At 40.1% G+C, this 16,701-nt stretch overlaps 2 protein-coding genes across 2 annotated transcripts in view; both read right to left on the reverse strand.

Annotated features, from left to right (window-relative positions):
* samd10b (sterile alpha motif domain containing 10b) overlaps positions 1–13,922 on the reverse strand; it is a 75,973-nt gene extending 62,051 nt beyond the window's left edge. Inside the window, exon 1 of the mRNA XM_015968078.3 lies at positions 13,727–13,922. Within this exon, the coding sequence (XP_015823564.1) occupies positions 13,727–13,739 (13 nt within the window). The 5' untranslated portion in view covers positions 13,740–13,922. The remainder of the gene's footprint in view (positions 1–13,726) is intronic.
* The window catches only part of LOC139063350 (acidic proline-rich protein PRP25-like), a 308,451-nt gene that overhangs the window by 32,858 nt on the left and 258,892 nt on the right, over positions 1–16,701 (reverse strand). The gene's annotated exons all lie outside the window — the stretch shown is intronic.

The raw sequence follows: 16,701 nt of genomic DNA on the forward strand, positions 1-16,701 counted from the left end.
GAGCTGCTATGCAACATGTTTTAGAGGTTTCTCTGCTTCAACATGCCTGGTTTTAATCAGCAGATGATTAAAAGGCCTCTACAGTGAGCTTCTGAACTGGTGAATCAACTGTGCTGAAGCAGGGAAACAACTAAAACAACTAAAACATGCTGGATAGCATATCTCTAGGACCAGGGTTGCCCACCCTTATATAGAACCAGTTTGCCATGTGAGAGCAGAGGGAAAATGCCCAAGACAACAGGGTTCCTCTGCTCATTAGTCCACCACAGTAAGACGGAGGGTCGATGTTAGTTTTTTGATGACTGTAATTTAGTTAATTTATTTTCTTCGTTGTTCTGTGAATAAACAAATAATCTCTGTTTGCTCTTAACTCACTGCTAACTGGTAACGAGGTGCAACATGGAGATGACTTTGGGCTTCTATCAAAGAGCCATCATCAATCAGCCTCTGAGTGTGTGTGTGTGTGTGTGTGTGTGTGTGTGTGTGTGTGTGTGTGTGTGTGTGTGTGTGTGTGTGTGTGTACATGCATGTTATTTCTAATGGTGTGTGTGTGTCACAGTGGTTTCATTTATTCCGTCTTAACGTTTCAGTGTCAAACCAGCTCTAGTTCCTATTCTCTTCCACTCCACAGAGCTGTCTCCTTATCCTCACCCAGCTGCTCAGACGTCACAGGCAATCACACACACACATGAACACACCCTAATTATCCCACAGATATGTCCTCTTAACAAATGAAGCATTAATAGCACATGCATGAACAAGCCTTCTCTTTTGCTTTGATTTTTCTCTATCTAGTGGAAAAGAATTATCCCTTTTCTGTGAGTTTACATCTATGCACTGGCAGATTATGGATCATTTTACTTTAAATGAAACTGAACAAGAAGAAGGAGGTTCATAATTTTACTTTCTGCAAAATTAGAGCACCACAAACTCTTCACACTTAATATCTCCCAGGACATCCATTATAATTTTCTCTATAACTACTACAAATTGAGGCATTAGTTTCAGTTTTAAAAGATTTGAAAGAGCTACTTCATCTCTTGCGATTGATTTTGTTCTGTTCCATTTATTGAAGGCTGAGTGTTTCAGAATTTAGCCATTTTTTCCTTATTTTTTAACCTCAGGTGAAAATCCTTTGCACTAAAGTCAGTGACTTTGACTAACACAGCCAATGTGTATGTGTGTGAATACAAATGCAAAAATGCAAGTGAGGCTTGAGCTATGTGTGTAGAAGTATGTGTGTTTGCTCCTGCCAAAACCCAAAGCCTGCAGTGCTCCAGTGACCTGATATGTAGGGCGAGACCAAAACACGAGGATGACAGCTTAGAGACCGCCCCCACTAACTCTGACTGGCAGCTCCGTAACCCCAGCTGTCTCCAGAGACAACAGTTTTGTCTTGGTTTGACTTTAACGTCTGTCATTCTTGGATTAATACAACATTTACTTATGGAGCAAAATCCCTTAAAAGTATCATAACGCAACTGTAGGACAAGGCCAGACGAGGAGGAATAAAAGGGAATAGATGTTTCCAGCAAGAATCTGACAATCTGATGACAGTTTGCTTCTAAAAGACACAATCATGTTCCAAGAAACTCTCTTTATAACAACGCTTGTGCAAACAAAAACCACATCCGTGTAAATGTGCCACGCTGTCTTCTAAACACAGCCAGCCCAAGGCATTTGCAAATCATGTGACTGCTTTGGGCCCCCATGTCACCAGGGGGCCCTCATGAGCACTAAGATGACATATGAAAAACATTGCTATAAAGGGACTTTACGGAGTTTTGAATTTTTATGCTCACCTTTTCCCCCCCAGGCCAAAAGCGTAACGGCAGCTTCAATAGTAGGCTCGTGCACGAGGCACGCATGCTGTACGTACACACTCCTTAACAAAAATAACAGCTGAGACAGTCAGCTCCATGTGTGTGTGTGTGTGTGTGTGTGTGTGTGTGTGTGTGTGTGTGTGTGTGTGTGTGTGTGTGTGTGGCCCAGAGGACAGGAGAACGCGCAGCTAATTAATTAAATAATTTGGTTCTATACCTTTCTCTTCAGCACAGCCGACAAAGGTTTAAGATGGGTCAGTCCTCCTGCATGCTCTTGAAAAATTGTTCCAAAATGAAAGTTGAACCCACATCTTTTTTATCTGTGAATTCAATGCCGTTCGGCGAGTGTCAAATAAAAATGTGGGCATCTTGCTGTAAAAAAATATATGATTAATGTAAAAAGGAAACTCTAAATAAACTATGTCCACATCCAGAATCAAACCCAGGTCTTCTGCACGAAAGTCGGACATCTAACTAAGCGAGCTAACATGCCAGTGATATCACTTGTATCTGTACCATTTAAGAATGGTTCGGAGGGCTATGCCTGAGCGTGAACGCGCATGAAGCAGCCTGCTCGACCCGAGCAGCTCTCTTTTTCTGTGATTTTACAGAAAAATAGGCAATCACAGTAAAAATGCCAGGGCTCATTCTACAGGACCAGGGCATTGCAGGAGAATGTATGAAGAAGAAATGTATTATTTCTATACATGTTTTGGCTGTCAAACTTCCATAATGTCCCTTTAATAACTTTAAATAAAACCAACTAAATAATATTTTACATGAAAAAGTGATGTATCTGTATTATTTTCTGAAGTGTCACTGGGTTTCATTTTGTAGTGCAGCACACTTTACACATGGTTCATATTTTAAGAACTAAAAATAGTAAAACTAACCTTTTTACTGAAAAGTCTGTGTTTGTCTGCTTATATTTCTTTCAAATTGTTGAATTAATACACAACACTTACATAGCACTCTGCTTTTCAAAATGCAAGTTATTTAAAGTGTTTTATTTTATTTATTTATATATATATATATATATTGTTGCTCGGTAGTTAAAATCAATATTCATAAAGGCACCTGTATGATGTAAGCTAATTACAAAAGACAATAATGATAGTGGGCATGTTACACAAATGGTGTAGCTTAGGAATGTAGTGTTGATTTGTTTGTTTGGGGGCCCCAAAGGGAAACCTACTTAAGGCCCCACAAAGGCTGCTTCTAAACATAGAGAGTCTGAGGTCGTACTGCACGTCTAGGCAATCACACCCAGATTGTTTTACATATTATTTTAATTTAACGCTTTCACAAGACAAATCCGATCGATTCTGTGCATAAAGGCCAAGGCTCAACCTTTCCGATTCAAAACAAGTAAGCATCAAATCAAAAAACAAGCAACAGAACGGTAAAACAATGAAAATATTAAGTATAAAAATGTTTGTCAATAGCTATCTAAATTCCTCATAACATAGTGCATAGACTTTTGTTTGGTGACTGCAAAAAAAATACGTTGGCTTTATTTTAGGTATCAGAGCAAGACGGCAATCTCATACCTTTACGTCTATGAGTCTGAAGTCACACGCTGAGAGAGAATACTAGTTGCATTAAAAAGGATATCTTCTTCCCAGCTTTCAGGACATCCGCTGGTGGCATTACACGTCAGCTCATATCAGCAGAAAATCAGCTTACATTTGCACGCTAAAAGAAACCAGCATGTTATTTTTAACTCCGAAGAAAATATCTGTATTCTCTGAAGAATTTTCAAATCTTTGCAAAATGTATTTTCCATTTTTATAATGGTGCCATATGTTTTATAGATCAAACTGTAATGTCTTCTGAGATTAGTTGGGGTGGCATGGAAAAAGGAAAGCTTGTGAAGTGAAAATGTCGCATGTTGCTTATGCAATGAACTGTAGGACCAGAGAGAGGAATTATCTCCAGTGACAACAAGATAATAAAAACTGAGAGAAATCCTGAGATGGGAGCTAGAACTTTACCTTTTAAATGGAATAACCCAGTTTCAGATGGCTGAGTATTACATATGAACTCCATCCTAACCCACATTGTATCAATGAAAAGTCTTTTGCTTTGTAGAAAGAAAGGATTATTTGAATGCAGGGGGAAAGGACGTTCACCCTTGAGACTAGGCTTTGTGCTCTGCCTGGTACTTTTAGATTTAGCTTTGGGTTCAGTCCATCTTTAATTTTCACTTATAGCTGAAAAGGTGTGTAGTTTTAAAATGCACATCCAAAATAATATGCCTTTTAATTTTTTTCTCAATTAAGAATAAACGAGCGATAGAAACCATCTCAACATTTAAAATTGATGAATCTTGTCTCTTTATTCACAAATCAAAGTTTCAATTTTAGAAACTTAATCTTGAACATTAGGCAAGTACCTCACTGTGCAAATGACTAGTGCTGAGTTAAAACCACACAGAAATGTGGCTGTAATACAGAGACCAGTCTTCGAAATGAAAAATCGTTAAACTTGTGCAACGTTCTAAATATCATGCTGTTACGCCCTGCGGCAAGCCAGGAAGTTGAGAACCCTAACAAATGTTGTCAGTATGTTGTCAAACATTTTGGAAACTATTTAGCTAATCCCAAATATAATTAGTCACCAAGAGTTGCTGCTGTTTGTACGTTGGCAGTTGTGTTTTTGGTGTTTAGCTTCTTATGATGCAGAGTAAATTCTGCACGTTCTCTTTTACAACACGAAGTTCAGAGGGAACTATTTAAAACAAGATTATTCTGGATTATTCTGAACAGACAAAAAAAATAATAGTCATAAAGTAAAAGACCTCAAAAAATCACATCAGTTCATGTAAAACTAATTTTACAGACTGTTTAGGCTACTGTTAGTCTCACAATCTGACTAAATATTTTGATAATCATGCCAGAAGTGCCCCCAGACTGCATCAGAAACAGATGTTTGTGATATAAATAACTAAATCATTCTTTCAAAAACAGTTGCCTCTTTTAGAAAACTATGCCACAAATTTGCTGCAATACTGAGCCAGCATCAGGGAGCCTTAAGTCTTTAAAATTGGTCACATTGTGTTGGTACGTGGTGTAATTGTGTCCTTTTTACAAAAGATTACGTGATGGCAGTAAAAAGGGGGTATGGGGGCAGTTTCTGCATTGCCGCAAACATCCGTTTATCTTGGACATAGCTTGTTTTTTATTGCGATCGAAGCCATGCTCATTACGTTTCTTTGACAAGCTGCTCCTAAGTTGTCTGTCCTCCACAGTCCCCGTGCAGTCTCTAGTAATCTGACCTCTAGCTCAAAAAGGGAGATGCTCCTGGAGCTCTGCATTGCTTCAGTTTATCATCTCAGCTGGTTCTGTTCAAAAAGTGACTTACTGCCGTGTTTACTTTCACTTTTGGTATAATTTCCTGCCGGAGCTCGACAGTAACTCCCCACGTAACTCCCCACCCTCTGTTGCGCCGAGTTGTGATATGCATTCACAAGTCAGATGTTGCGGTAATATTAATAGGAAGCGTGGCGGCATGGCGATGCGGAAATTTAGCACATTCATGCCACATTCATAAGACACACCGGGGTGGCAATATTACGCTGATTTGCCAGCATGGTGTGTCTTCTAAAAAGGGCTAGTGTTACACCAGTTTGAAAATGGGCCAATCCCTTCACATTTGGTGTCACACCCTGTCCTGTCTTCTCCTAGGTTGTAGTCTGTGTCTCCGTTAATTGCTCCCACCTGCCTCTTGTTTCCCAATCACCATAGCTCCCGCTCCTCGTGTATTTAAACCCCTTCTGTTCTGTGTTCCTTGTGGTGTCATTGTTTCATTGTCCAGCGTGCGTCCTAATAAACCTGTCAAGTGAATCCTACCTGTCTGCCTGCTTCCTCCCCGGTCTGGATCCTCACCTTAGCTCCGCTTCACTCCGCAGCACATCGTGACATTTGGTCCTTTCACCTATTGTCCCAACATGTTAAAACACACAGTACATTACAGAAACAATACTATCTGTTTTCCCCAACATGGAGTTAAATGTGAATAATGTATGCTGAAGGGGTGATAAGGAGTCGGTAGCAATGAGCTGCATTTAAACAGCTCTTTCTTGACACCCAGCTGTAGAGATGACACAGTGACACTTGGCTGCCCACTGATGTGGTAAATTGAGGGACCATTCTAGCATAAATGCAACAGCCAGAGGAGGCCATGAACTCTACGGGAGCTGTGCACGATAATTTTGTTTAAAATTCACAGGCAAAGAGACTTATTTTTTTTAATGTGCTGGAGCAGAGAGAATCAATGGGGTGATTGCATCCGAGGTTGAGCCGAATGGAGGTAAAAGGAAACAACAAATAAAAGAAAACAGATAAACATCTGATAGGAAAACCATGTAGAAAGTTGATTTCTATTTTTGTAAGACTACTGCAACTTATTTAACTTCAAAGTCATTCAAACACTCTCTTGATTTTTTTGTTTACATAACCTCACTTGCAGATCCAACTTTGACTGTTTGGAACACTATAATTGCTTTTCAAGCATGTGATTGTGAGAAAATGCATGCCTTGTTAGAGCTGAGGCTGTTTAGTTTAATGGACAATCTTCACCACATGGCTTACTGACACCCCCACCCCCAGCATTTGGAAGGAGGAGTCAACCGGCCTATTAACAGAGAGTGAAAAGCTCCAGGCTTACCCTATCACACAAGGCCACACTTAATTAGTGTGTTTGTTTAGCCGACTCCAACGGGGAGAGAACCAAGTCGAGGTTGACTGCTCTCCTTCAAACTGAAGGCTGAAAGACATCTGGCCAAGGATCACACAGAGGACATAAAGATGTTAGCTGAACGGAGGCCTTGACACATTTGGCACATCTCATTCTGTCTGGACAGACAGTGATGATGACAAAAAACAACTGATTAAATATCTAAGTAATTACAAACTCCTTTTCTTATTTCTTTATGTCAATGGCTAGAACACATTTCATTAATGTATCGGGCATAAAATAGAACAAATGCAAATGAGACAGTGATTGAGAAGATTTGTTTTAAGTCAATTAGTAAGGGATGAGGGAACCCTTGTTTGGATTTTTCCTGTAATTAGTGCAAACCTTCAGGAAAATTATGTCTATTTTTTTCCTACAAACTTTCAGCTCCTCTTTCTATCCCTCTCCCAGAGTGGAAGGCTAATTAAACAAAATAAATTAGACATGGACCTTTGCACACTCCTAAAAAAAGGGAAATTAGAAGGAGGAGGAAACGTCAGACCTGCAGCAAGAAGGCAGGTGAGGTCCTGTCATCTAAGAAATTGTATTGCAAAGAGTAGCATAACTGAGGGCACAGGACTGACTGAATGAGTGAATTCAAGTGTGACACCAAAGGACATAATCCACAATCCATCTCTGTCTGCTTCTGCTAATCCACTGGTGATTTATCCTGAAGAGGCCTGGTCCTCTTTTAGTACTTCATCAATCTTTGAGGAGCAGAGTGGAACCGAGCGCTACTCGCTCCATCAGGGGTTAAAGCACACACTCAACATGACAATAATTCACAAATCACTTCTGAGACTGAACAAAACCACATGGTATTGCATGTGTAGTAGAGCCCAAGTAGAAAGTGGAGATTTTGTGATTTGTTCACAAAACTGAAAAAGGTGTAGGCAAAAGTCACAAGCTTTTACTTTCCATTCTACCACAGCCACGATTTTATCAACAAGGTGCTGAAGCCTAATAAGTGCAATTCAGGTCTAAGTGTCTTTTGTGCAAACTGTTTATTGTAGGATTGAAATAAAAAGGTAAAACCGCACCACACTTCTGCATTTACCTAGGTCCTCCATGTATGCACTCACGAATTTTGCAACAGGACACCACTGGTGTGAGAGGTCCGCAAAATAATATCATAGAAGGAGAAACAGCCGGCTGCTACCACTTCAACTTTAGGACAAATATAAGAGTCCTAAAGTGAAAAAACACCAATGAAGTTATGGAAAACATAAGACGTTTGGACCTAGAAAACTACGACTCAATGCAACCTAGGGATGATAGCAAATGGGGTAACTGTGTTTAACACTCTCAGGCTCAAAATAAGTTTTGATAAAAGGACAAACAACTAAGTCCTTCAGGGGTACTTCTGAGATAAAAAATGCTCATGAAATACATATGTGGAGTAACCAGTAACGTAACAAATCTGCAACACCTGCTTCCAGAGGTTTAAAAGCTAGCTTTTGCAGATTTGGGCAACCAGTCTTGGCATTTTCCATTAATCAATATTGAATTTGTGTGGCAACACACACATTCTATGAGTTCAAACAAGCCGTTCAACACTACTACCACTACTTCTTCTACTACTACTACTACTACTACTACTACTAGTAGTAGTACTACTAGTACAACTATACCAATGCTGCAGGGCAAGAAGAACTGGCTGCTTCTTTCAAGTAATTTCTAATCACTATGTGCAGTTTTTGGGTAGATCATTAAAGCAAATCATTATCGAGGACAAAGATCTTCATGAAGACATCATTTTTATAATAATTTAAATCTTTTTTCATTTTATTTTTATTTTATATATTTATTTTTGCTCTCATGAAGCGCCTTGTGATTTTTATCTTGAGTAATAAAAGATTGTTTTCTTTTTTCTTTTCTTTCACTACAAAATACACAAAAATCCGCAAAAAGTTTGACTTTTCTTAACATTTAATTATTTTGTTTGCCCTCAAAAACAAGAATTTGAAAAGAATTTTTAAAAAGTCAACCCATGGTACACCCTGCACAGGTCTTCAGTCCATCGCAGAAACCAAAAACCAATCAAGCACTCACTGAGATCTAGGGACCTTAGAGACTCCAGCCAACATAGCAAGCATGCTTTTCGTCAGTGAGAGGAAACGTCAGGAACCTGAGAAAACCCACATGCAAACTCAAAGTAGAAAGAGCGTGCACGCAAGATTTTAACAGGCAAGCTTCTTACTGCAAGGTAAAATATCTCAAGTCGGTGACTTAATGTAATCTGTTGGGATTACAAAGGAAACGTTTAACTAACTGGCATTATGAACTGAACAAAGTGCACTGATATGAAGGTTCTATGGAAATGTTTAGTCTGTGTCTCAACAGAGGGCTGCGTTGTTCAGAGTGCTGTATCCAAACATGTTCAGAAAGTTGACTGGAGGGAATAAAAGTGACAGGAATAGGTACACCAGCAGCAAGGAGAACTGCTGCCTTGAGAGGACTGTCAAGCTAAATCGACTACCCCAAATTTGGGGGAGCCTCACAAGGAGTGGATTTAGGCTTCAAGAGCCACTGCAGCAGTGTCTGACAGCACCCCTAACCCCCACGCCACCCTGCTCGGATATTCTCCATTGGAGAGATGAGCCACTAACACACAAATGGGCAAACAACTCACACACAAATGCAACTCACACACAAACGCAAGCACACACACATATAGAAACTAGATTGAGCCCTAGCTAGTTAAAGAAACAGCAACATGTGTCCTAGTCTGAAGGATTTCTCTCAAACCTCTTCACCAAAGCAAAGAGAGGAGATGTGTGTGTGTGGGGGGGGGGGGGGGGGGGTGTTGGTGGAGGCAACCCGCATCATTTCATATCAGCTCATGAGTGTCTGAGCCAGCCGGAGACGTGGCCGAGACTTGGCTGCAGTGCAGTGCCAGTGAAATACTGGCTAACGTCACTAGCTTAGCCAATAGCAGTGGCTAATTCAAATTCAAATGTAGTGGATACTCTTAACCTGAAGAGGGTGCTATACTAAAGGTTTTAGGCAGTTATCATTTATATATGAATATACAGTCTGGTCATGACCCATAGACAGAGATCAGATGTGGGGCGGAAGCTACGGTGGTTTTCAAACTTTCTCCGCATGCTATTGGACAGCCAACCATGAAACATGCTCAAAGTCTGCAGTCCTCCATGAACTCTGGCAGATTACGTAAATACATTCTTTTTCTAAATAAAGGACTTAAGTACATTTGCTCGTGACTAAAGAAAACCACAAGTCTAAATAGTCTAAAATTTATGCCAAAGCTGTTTCAAACGAGCCACCGCCATCTTTGCTGTTTGCATCCTCCTACTCACTAAACCAAAAAAAGCTCTGTGATTGGCATAACACAATACTGCTCAGCCCAATGGTAGACCTGCTGAGGCTCCTATGGAGCATGGCTAGACTGACACGAAGAGCAAAATCATTTGCTTTGTCTTTGTTTGGATTGCCCGAACTGTGTTTTCTCCACAGAGTGGCTGGGTTTTCCCTTAGAGATAGGGTGAGTAGCTCACTCATACGGGAGGGGCTCGGAGTAGATTTGCTGTTCCTCCACATTGAAAGGAGCCAGTTGAGGTGGTTCGGGCATCTGGTCAGGATGCCTCCTGGATGCCTCCCTTGTGAGATTTTCCGGGTACGTCCAACCGGGAGGAGGCCTAAAGGGAGACCCAGGACACGTTGGAGGGACTATGTCTCTCACCTGGCCAGGGAACGCCTTGGGATTCCCCCAGAGGAGCTGACCCAAGTGGCTGGGGAGAGGGAAGTCTGGGCCTCTCGACTTAGGCTACTGCCCCCGCGACCCGACTCCGGATAAGCAGAAGAAAATGGATGGATGTCTAGATTTTGTAGGCTACTAAAATGCCAAAATAATAACTACATAGAAAAAAACCAATGGTCTACAACAATATTAGACACTGATTTATACAGTTTATCAGCAAATCAGAGACTTGATTTGGGGATTACTTGCTCTTTAAATCTCAACCAAAGCCATATCACCCAAACACTGATGGATCTTCTTCTGATTGCTTTTGTTGCTGCATTGTCAATTTTATATGTAACTGTTCCGATTCATACAAACACATTAATCTCCATCTAATCTCTCTCTGTATTACTTTGTTTTCATTATGCTCACCAATGGCCTCAGATCCACAGGAATGGGTCAGGTGCATCAGCGTAGCAGCAGTGGATCAGTGCTGGTGATGGATGGCACGTGTGTGTGTGTGTGTGTGTGTGTGTGTGTGTGTGTGTGTGTGTGTGTGTGTGTGTGTGTGTGTGTGTGTGTGTGTGTGTGTGTGTGTGTTCAAGCGGATTCTCCATGCATTTAAGTGACACACTTCCCGCTGTGGGGAAGCAGGGGAATGATAACGGATGGGGAGAGATTAGAAGCTTGCATGCCTGACATACTTACACATGTAGAATTACAGTATACCCCAGAACAGAGAGGGTTAACACTCCATTACCACATCACTTAGCTACTCAGACTCAAAACCCATTTGGCTTCATCACCAAATGGACCAAATGGACTCTGTCTCCAGCAGGCGATGCACAGCCAGTGAAACAACAAAGGGTATCTGTCCATTTAGAGGGGACACTCCTGCTCCTCCCCCCACACTTTTCCCCCTCTGGGAATTTGGCACCTTTGTTGGTGCATCTGAATCTTCTCACGCCAACACAAACACGTGTATGGACTACAATATTTATGCCTGTTACAGTGAAACATGATCAGGAGAAAAGGTGTATTAATGTTGGTCCCAAACAAAGATGGTTTCACGATCATTTAAAGCACCTCAAGTCAATGGTGCCTAACTTAAAATCTACATGACGTTTATCGATTCGCTGTTTTTTCACAATCCTCCTGCAGCGGCTTGCTGACATGTCCCAGGAGAGACAAGAGGGCAGAGATAAACAAATGGGTTTTGTTTAGATTCAGCTCCAGCTGTCCCCTTGCTTCCATGTGGCCTGTCAGGTTGGCAATGAGCACGGGTTGTTGCCCTTTTTTGGTGATTTGTCTGTGCATGTGAATTCATACCGCTGGCAGGACATGGATGGATGGGTGGAAGCTTTCCTGGCCTTTTCTGCATTTGCAACAAATCTTTAAATTCCATGCTGAGCTTACCCAGGCCTGCATTTTAGAGCACACAAGCACACACACACAGAGAGAGAGAGAGAGAGAGAGAGAGAGAGAGAGAGAGAGAGAGAGAGAGAGAGAGAGAGAGAGAGAGAGAGAGAGAGAGAGAGAGAGAGAGAGAGAGAGAGAGAGAGAGAGAGAGAGAGAGAGAGAGAGAGAGAGAGAGAGAGAGAGAGAGAGAGAGAGAGAGAGAGAGAGAGAGAGAGAGAGAGAGATGCTCTTACTCCTGATGTGCTGCTTTCTGAAAACAATCCCTGCAGCTGGAGGAAGGTTTAAAGTGTGCAGCGGACAAAAAGCACCATTTGTTTGGCTGCTTATCTTGGATGTGACAATTCTGCAAGATTTTCAGAGCAATTTAAACAAACTTGGAATGAAGTTCTCTCACTTTGAATTTCCAAAGAGATAGAATGTGAGCAGTGTGTGTGAAGTAGCCAGTGTGGAAGGACAATTCTCTTAGCATAAAGATGAGTCCAATATGTTCAATGTGCCGTAATGCCAGAGTCCCAGCATAGCGGACAGCCCTCTAAAGAGTAACACTGAGAGCTAGTGGTGAATAGAAATACATGCAAACCTTACAAATCATTGTTGACATTTTATTGGCTGTTCCATCTTACAGTTGTCTATAGAGAGGACAGATCAGGTCTTTCCATTTGGCCTTCGTCAATCTAATTTCTGATTTGAAAAAAGTAAACTCAACCTCACCCTGAAGCAAAATAAAACTCAACTAAACTACAGCTTTTATCTTTTTCTCCTGTTGTCTGGACAAAAAGAATAGTAAATGATTTCTGCTCAGCTCTGAACAGACAGCCTTGTACACTGGTTGAGACTGTTTGTGTTAGAGTACAGATGCAGAGTTGGTTGGTGTCAAAGGTCTTGAACCTCTCAGAAAGCAGCTGAGGTGTCACAGAGCAGAATCAAGCTAACTTTGTGCACAGGAGCAAAAGCATGGACAAAGATGAGGCATATCACCTAGATGATTCTGCAACAACAGCTTACTATTTGAAAATACATAGTGTTACAAAAAAAAACTCCTTTGTTCTGCGGGCTTAGAATGGCAACGAAGTGTAATTTGTGCATACTTTTATGATCTTTTTCTTTTGATTTCTGTGTCCAGTGAACAACACAGCAAACTTTCCAGAATAATAAAAATATATAATACATATTTGCAAGTCATTTAAAATTTTCACATTCAAAGTGTATTTAATCCCATCTCAAAGAGCGTAACACATTTTCTGGTTTGTAAAACATGTTTTTATATTTTAATACCAGTAATATCTAATGAAAATGCTACTTTAGAAATAAAACAGCAACACTTACTGAGTGTTGAAGATGTAACTGACGTCTTTTCCTTAAAAAATACACACACGTAAAACTCAATGGGTCCTTTTAATATCAGCAACTGAGCCATAACAATATAACCACTAACATATCAGGATCCAATTTAAATTATTATGAAACATAAACACACAAACACGCACGCCCAACAGCAAAAACACTGGTGCAAACTTCACAAACAATAATTGCCAACTTTAGAGAAAACTAAACTTCATGAAAAATAATAAATAAAACCTCACTGGTGTGTATTATTCAACATTTATCTAAAAAAAATCTGATCTATTAGGCTACTTGCTCAGTTTTTCAAAACAACAACCATAAATAACGCAAAATAGCTAATAAACCATAATAAATGGTGGGTAGAAGACACTAAATAAAAATATATATATTTTGTTTATTTTGGTGTTTTAATAGAGCACCAATATGTCCTTTACTAAAATAATTCAGTCAGATTTTATGTTTGCGGAAAATCAGGATGAGAAACGGGATCATCCATCATTGTTTCTTATTGTCAAGTACTGACAGTAATTATTCTACATGAGCCAGCTGCTCTTCAGCAAATAAACACTTACCCACGCAGGGGATATGAGTGCAGTCTCCAGCTATCTTATGCATTCATAGCTAAACTAAACAAAAAGACAAGTTTTCCCTGCTCACTGTGAGCTCTGTGCTTAAACCCCACTGAAGTCAGCGGTCTTACCGTTCACAGCCATAGTGGGTCTGCGCGTGGATCTCTCCGTGGTGTCAACACTCTCTCATTCTTCCGCCAGACAGATTAAAAGCAGGCTGCAGGAGAAAACGCGCCTCTTGGTCCCTTTAACCTGCTATGTGAGCATGGAGGAGGCTCATGTTGTGGCCATATCTAATGAAATTTTAAAATATGTATTAAAGAAAAGGAAGAAGATGAATCCCAGCTCTCTCTCTCTCCGCCTCTCTAACTGCTCACCGCCGTTTTGTTTCTCCGGGACGTCGGGACCGGTCAGATATGAAGCGGCTCCCTCCGCTTGTCTCCGCCCCCCTCTCCGTACCTGCCTGCCGGGAGACAGAAAGGTCAACACGCCCCGACAGCAGCTGAGACTGGAGCCATAAAACAACCCCCACGAGCACACTGCATACACGTTAATACACATATTAAGTGTTTAGGTATTTAAAGAGCAAGTCACCCCCAAATAAACTTTTTTTTTGCTGATAAACTAAATAAACGAGTGTCTAATCGTGCTGCAGACACGTGTCGTCAATAATTTGGCACTTCAGTGCATCTTAGTTAAAATTTAAATATTCTGCCTAAAACTGGCAGTGTTGTGCCGTTGTCAGGTAAAAACTCTGCACTGTATTTTAATTTAAATCAGCCACCGCTATTGGCTAAGAAGTATGCTATGATGTAAACTGGTACATTATGATGTCACAATGCTGTCGTGAGCCTGAGTGTGTGTGTATTTGTTAGCGGCTCCGCCCTCTCGGTCTGCCAGGCAACAGCATGTGTTGCATTTTTCAAACATGAAGTGGGAGTGGAGTTAGACTCTGGTAGGGGTTGACTTGCTCTTTAAAATAAAACTCGTGCTTTTATTCTGAAAACCTTATCAGAAAAATGTGTTAAGTAGCCTATGGGGTGTCCAAACTTTTCAAGGGTTATTATTACTTTTTAATAATGAGGATTTTTTTTGTACTCATTAGAAAAACAAAAATATGCTAATTAATCCAAACAGATAAGGGCTAGACAGCGTCAATTTACAAATAATTTTACAAAATTAATCATTCTGAAAATGGCAGGTGGGTCAGACAAGTTTGCTTCAATTAAGCCCACAAAAAGAGAAAGAAAACGATATTTTCTATAGCGCCTCTCAAGATAAAAATCACGAGGTGTTTCACAAAAACAAATAATTTAAAATATGAAAACAATTTTTAGAAAATGATTAAAAATAGGTTTAAAATAAGCAAAAATAGACAATTGTGATAAAAAATGCAAAGAAAGAGTGAATAAGAGAGGAAAATCGGCAAAATAGGTGTGGAGAGCAGAATAAGGAGAGGGTGGTGATGAAGGTCACGCAAAAGCCAGCCTGAACAGGTGAGTTTTCAGCTGCTTCTTAGAGACCACTGAGTCCTCAGGCTCAGGGGGTGTGCTGCACAACCATAGGCTTGACAAATGGCCCCCCCTGGGCCACAATTTGGAAATGCTGGTGGATGTGAAACCCGCACCTTTATTATTTTAGACTTGTATTGCTCTGAGGATGAAGGTCATGAGAAAACCTCAACAAAGTATAAATATCAACACTAAAATGGTCAAATGGCTACATGTTGCAGGTCATTGAACTGATACCAGTAAAATGTTTTCTGACAATTAAGATTTTGTGTAATTGAATATTTAATTAGAATTATTTTTTAATGCACATCAAGCATTATAATGAGCTGAGAAGAGAAAAAAAGCCATTTAAGGTTTAAAAAAAATATAATAAAGGCTTGGTACAAATGCATGAAGGAAGTGGTTTTCTGGTGACTGGGGGGTCTTTTTGATCTATTTGTTTTGACTCATAAACATTCAAACATTCAAATAAGCAAATCTCATGAAGCATTTCATAAAGATTTTAGCATATTTTAACAATGTTAAAAAAATGAATTCCTAAATATTTTATTTGTTGTATATGTTTGTGATGTCCTGTATGCCCTCATCATAGGATTTCTGTCTGCTTCGCGGCCAACACCAGTTTTCCCAGTTTCACTGGTGGTGGATTTGTTTCCCAGTTTAGCCGCTGACTGGTTCCTTTGAAGAGCAACTGAGCATCACACATTGGTGTATTTTTCAGTAAAAGAAGACAAATAACACTGTTGGCTTTATATCTCCTAACTGAACTTGTCATGAATTTAATTTCCTCTACTTGAACAATCTAACAGCTTTTTGTAATAGATAGCTTCATGGAAAATCTGTATTTATCACCCATTATTGTTTAGCAGTTATCAAGAGTTTTTTTTAATTAGACATTAGGTTGTACTGCTGCTCAGGTTGAATTACAGATTAAAGTGCAGTGAAGTGAAGTAATTATAGAAGTGTCAGCTCGAAGGGGGAAAACACTGCATGAATTAACATCATAAAAAGCCTGGTGACAGTAAAATAATGGAATTTAGACTCGTAACTTCTTACTTTCTCTTATGTTTCTACAGTTTGTCTTTGTTTCAATCTAATTCAGTTCATGAGAAATTTGAATTGTTGCTCACTGTATGCAAAACTGGTGGTTTTACATTACCGAAACTGTTATTTTTTTTTTTAGCTTCTATTGTGTTCAGTTTTTCTTGGTAAACTGTTGTATTATAGAATTTTTTATTAGGGGTTGGAATGAGCATAAACCATGTCATCCTTATAGGGTCTAACAAAGAAAGATATAATTGTCTTTGCAAGTTCAAATCCAAAGCTTGGTTGACCCCACAAATAGCTTTTTCCATCATGGGAGAAGAAGTTGATGTGGTGGAGGAACATAAATAGACTACTCTGGTGTTCACCTGCACAGAGAGACACAACAGTTAAGCTCCAAACTGGAGGCAGCTCATGTGGAGAGTACAGTCTCATTTGCAGTCATCCGTTGGGGCAGCATCAGAACCAGTAGACTGGTTCTGTTCTGAGAATTGAAATGGAGCCTCCATCCATCCATTTTCCTCCGCTTATCCGGGTTTGGGTTGCCAGGG

This window comes from Nothobranchius furzeri, chromosome 15, assembly GCF_043380555.1.
Source record: "Nothobranchius furzeri strain GRZ-AD chromosome 15, NfurGRZ-RIMD1, whole genome shotgun sequence".
In the NCBI taxonomy this organism is placed as follows: Eukaryota; Metazoa; Chordata; class Actinopteri; order Cyprinodontiformes; family Nothobranchiidae; genus Nothobranchius; species Nothobranchius furzeri.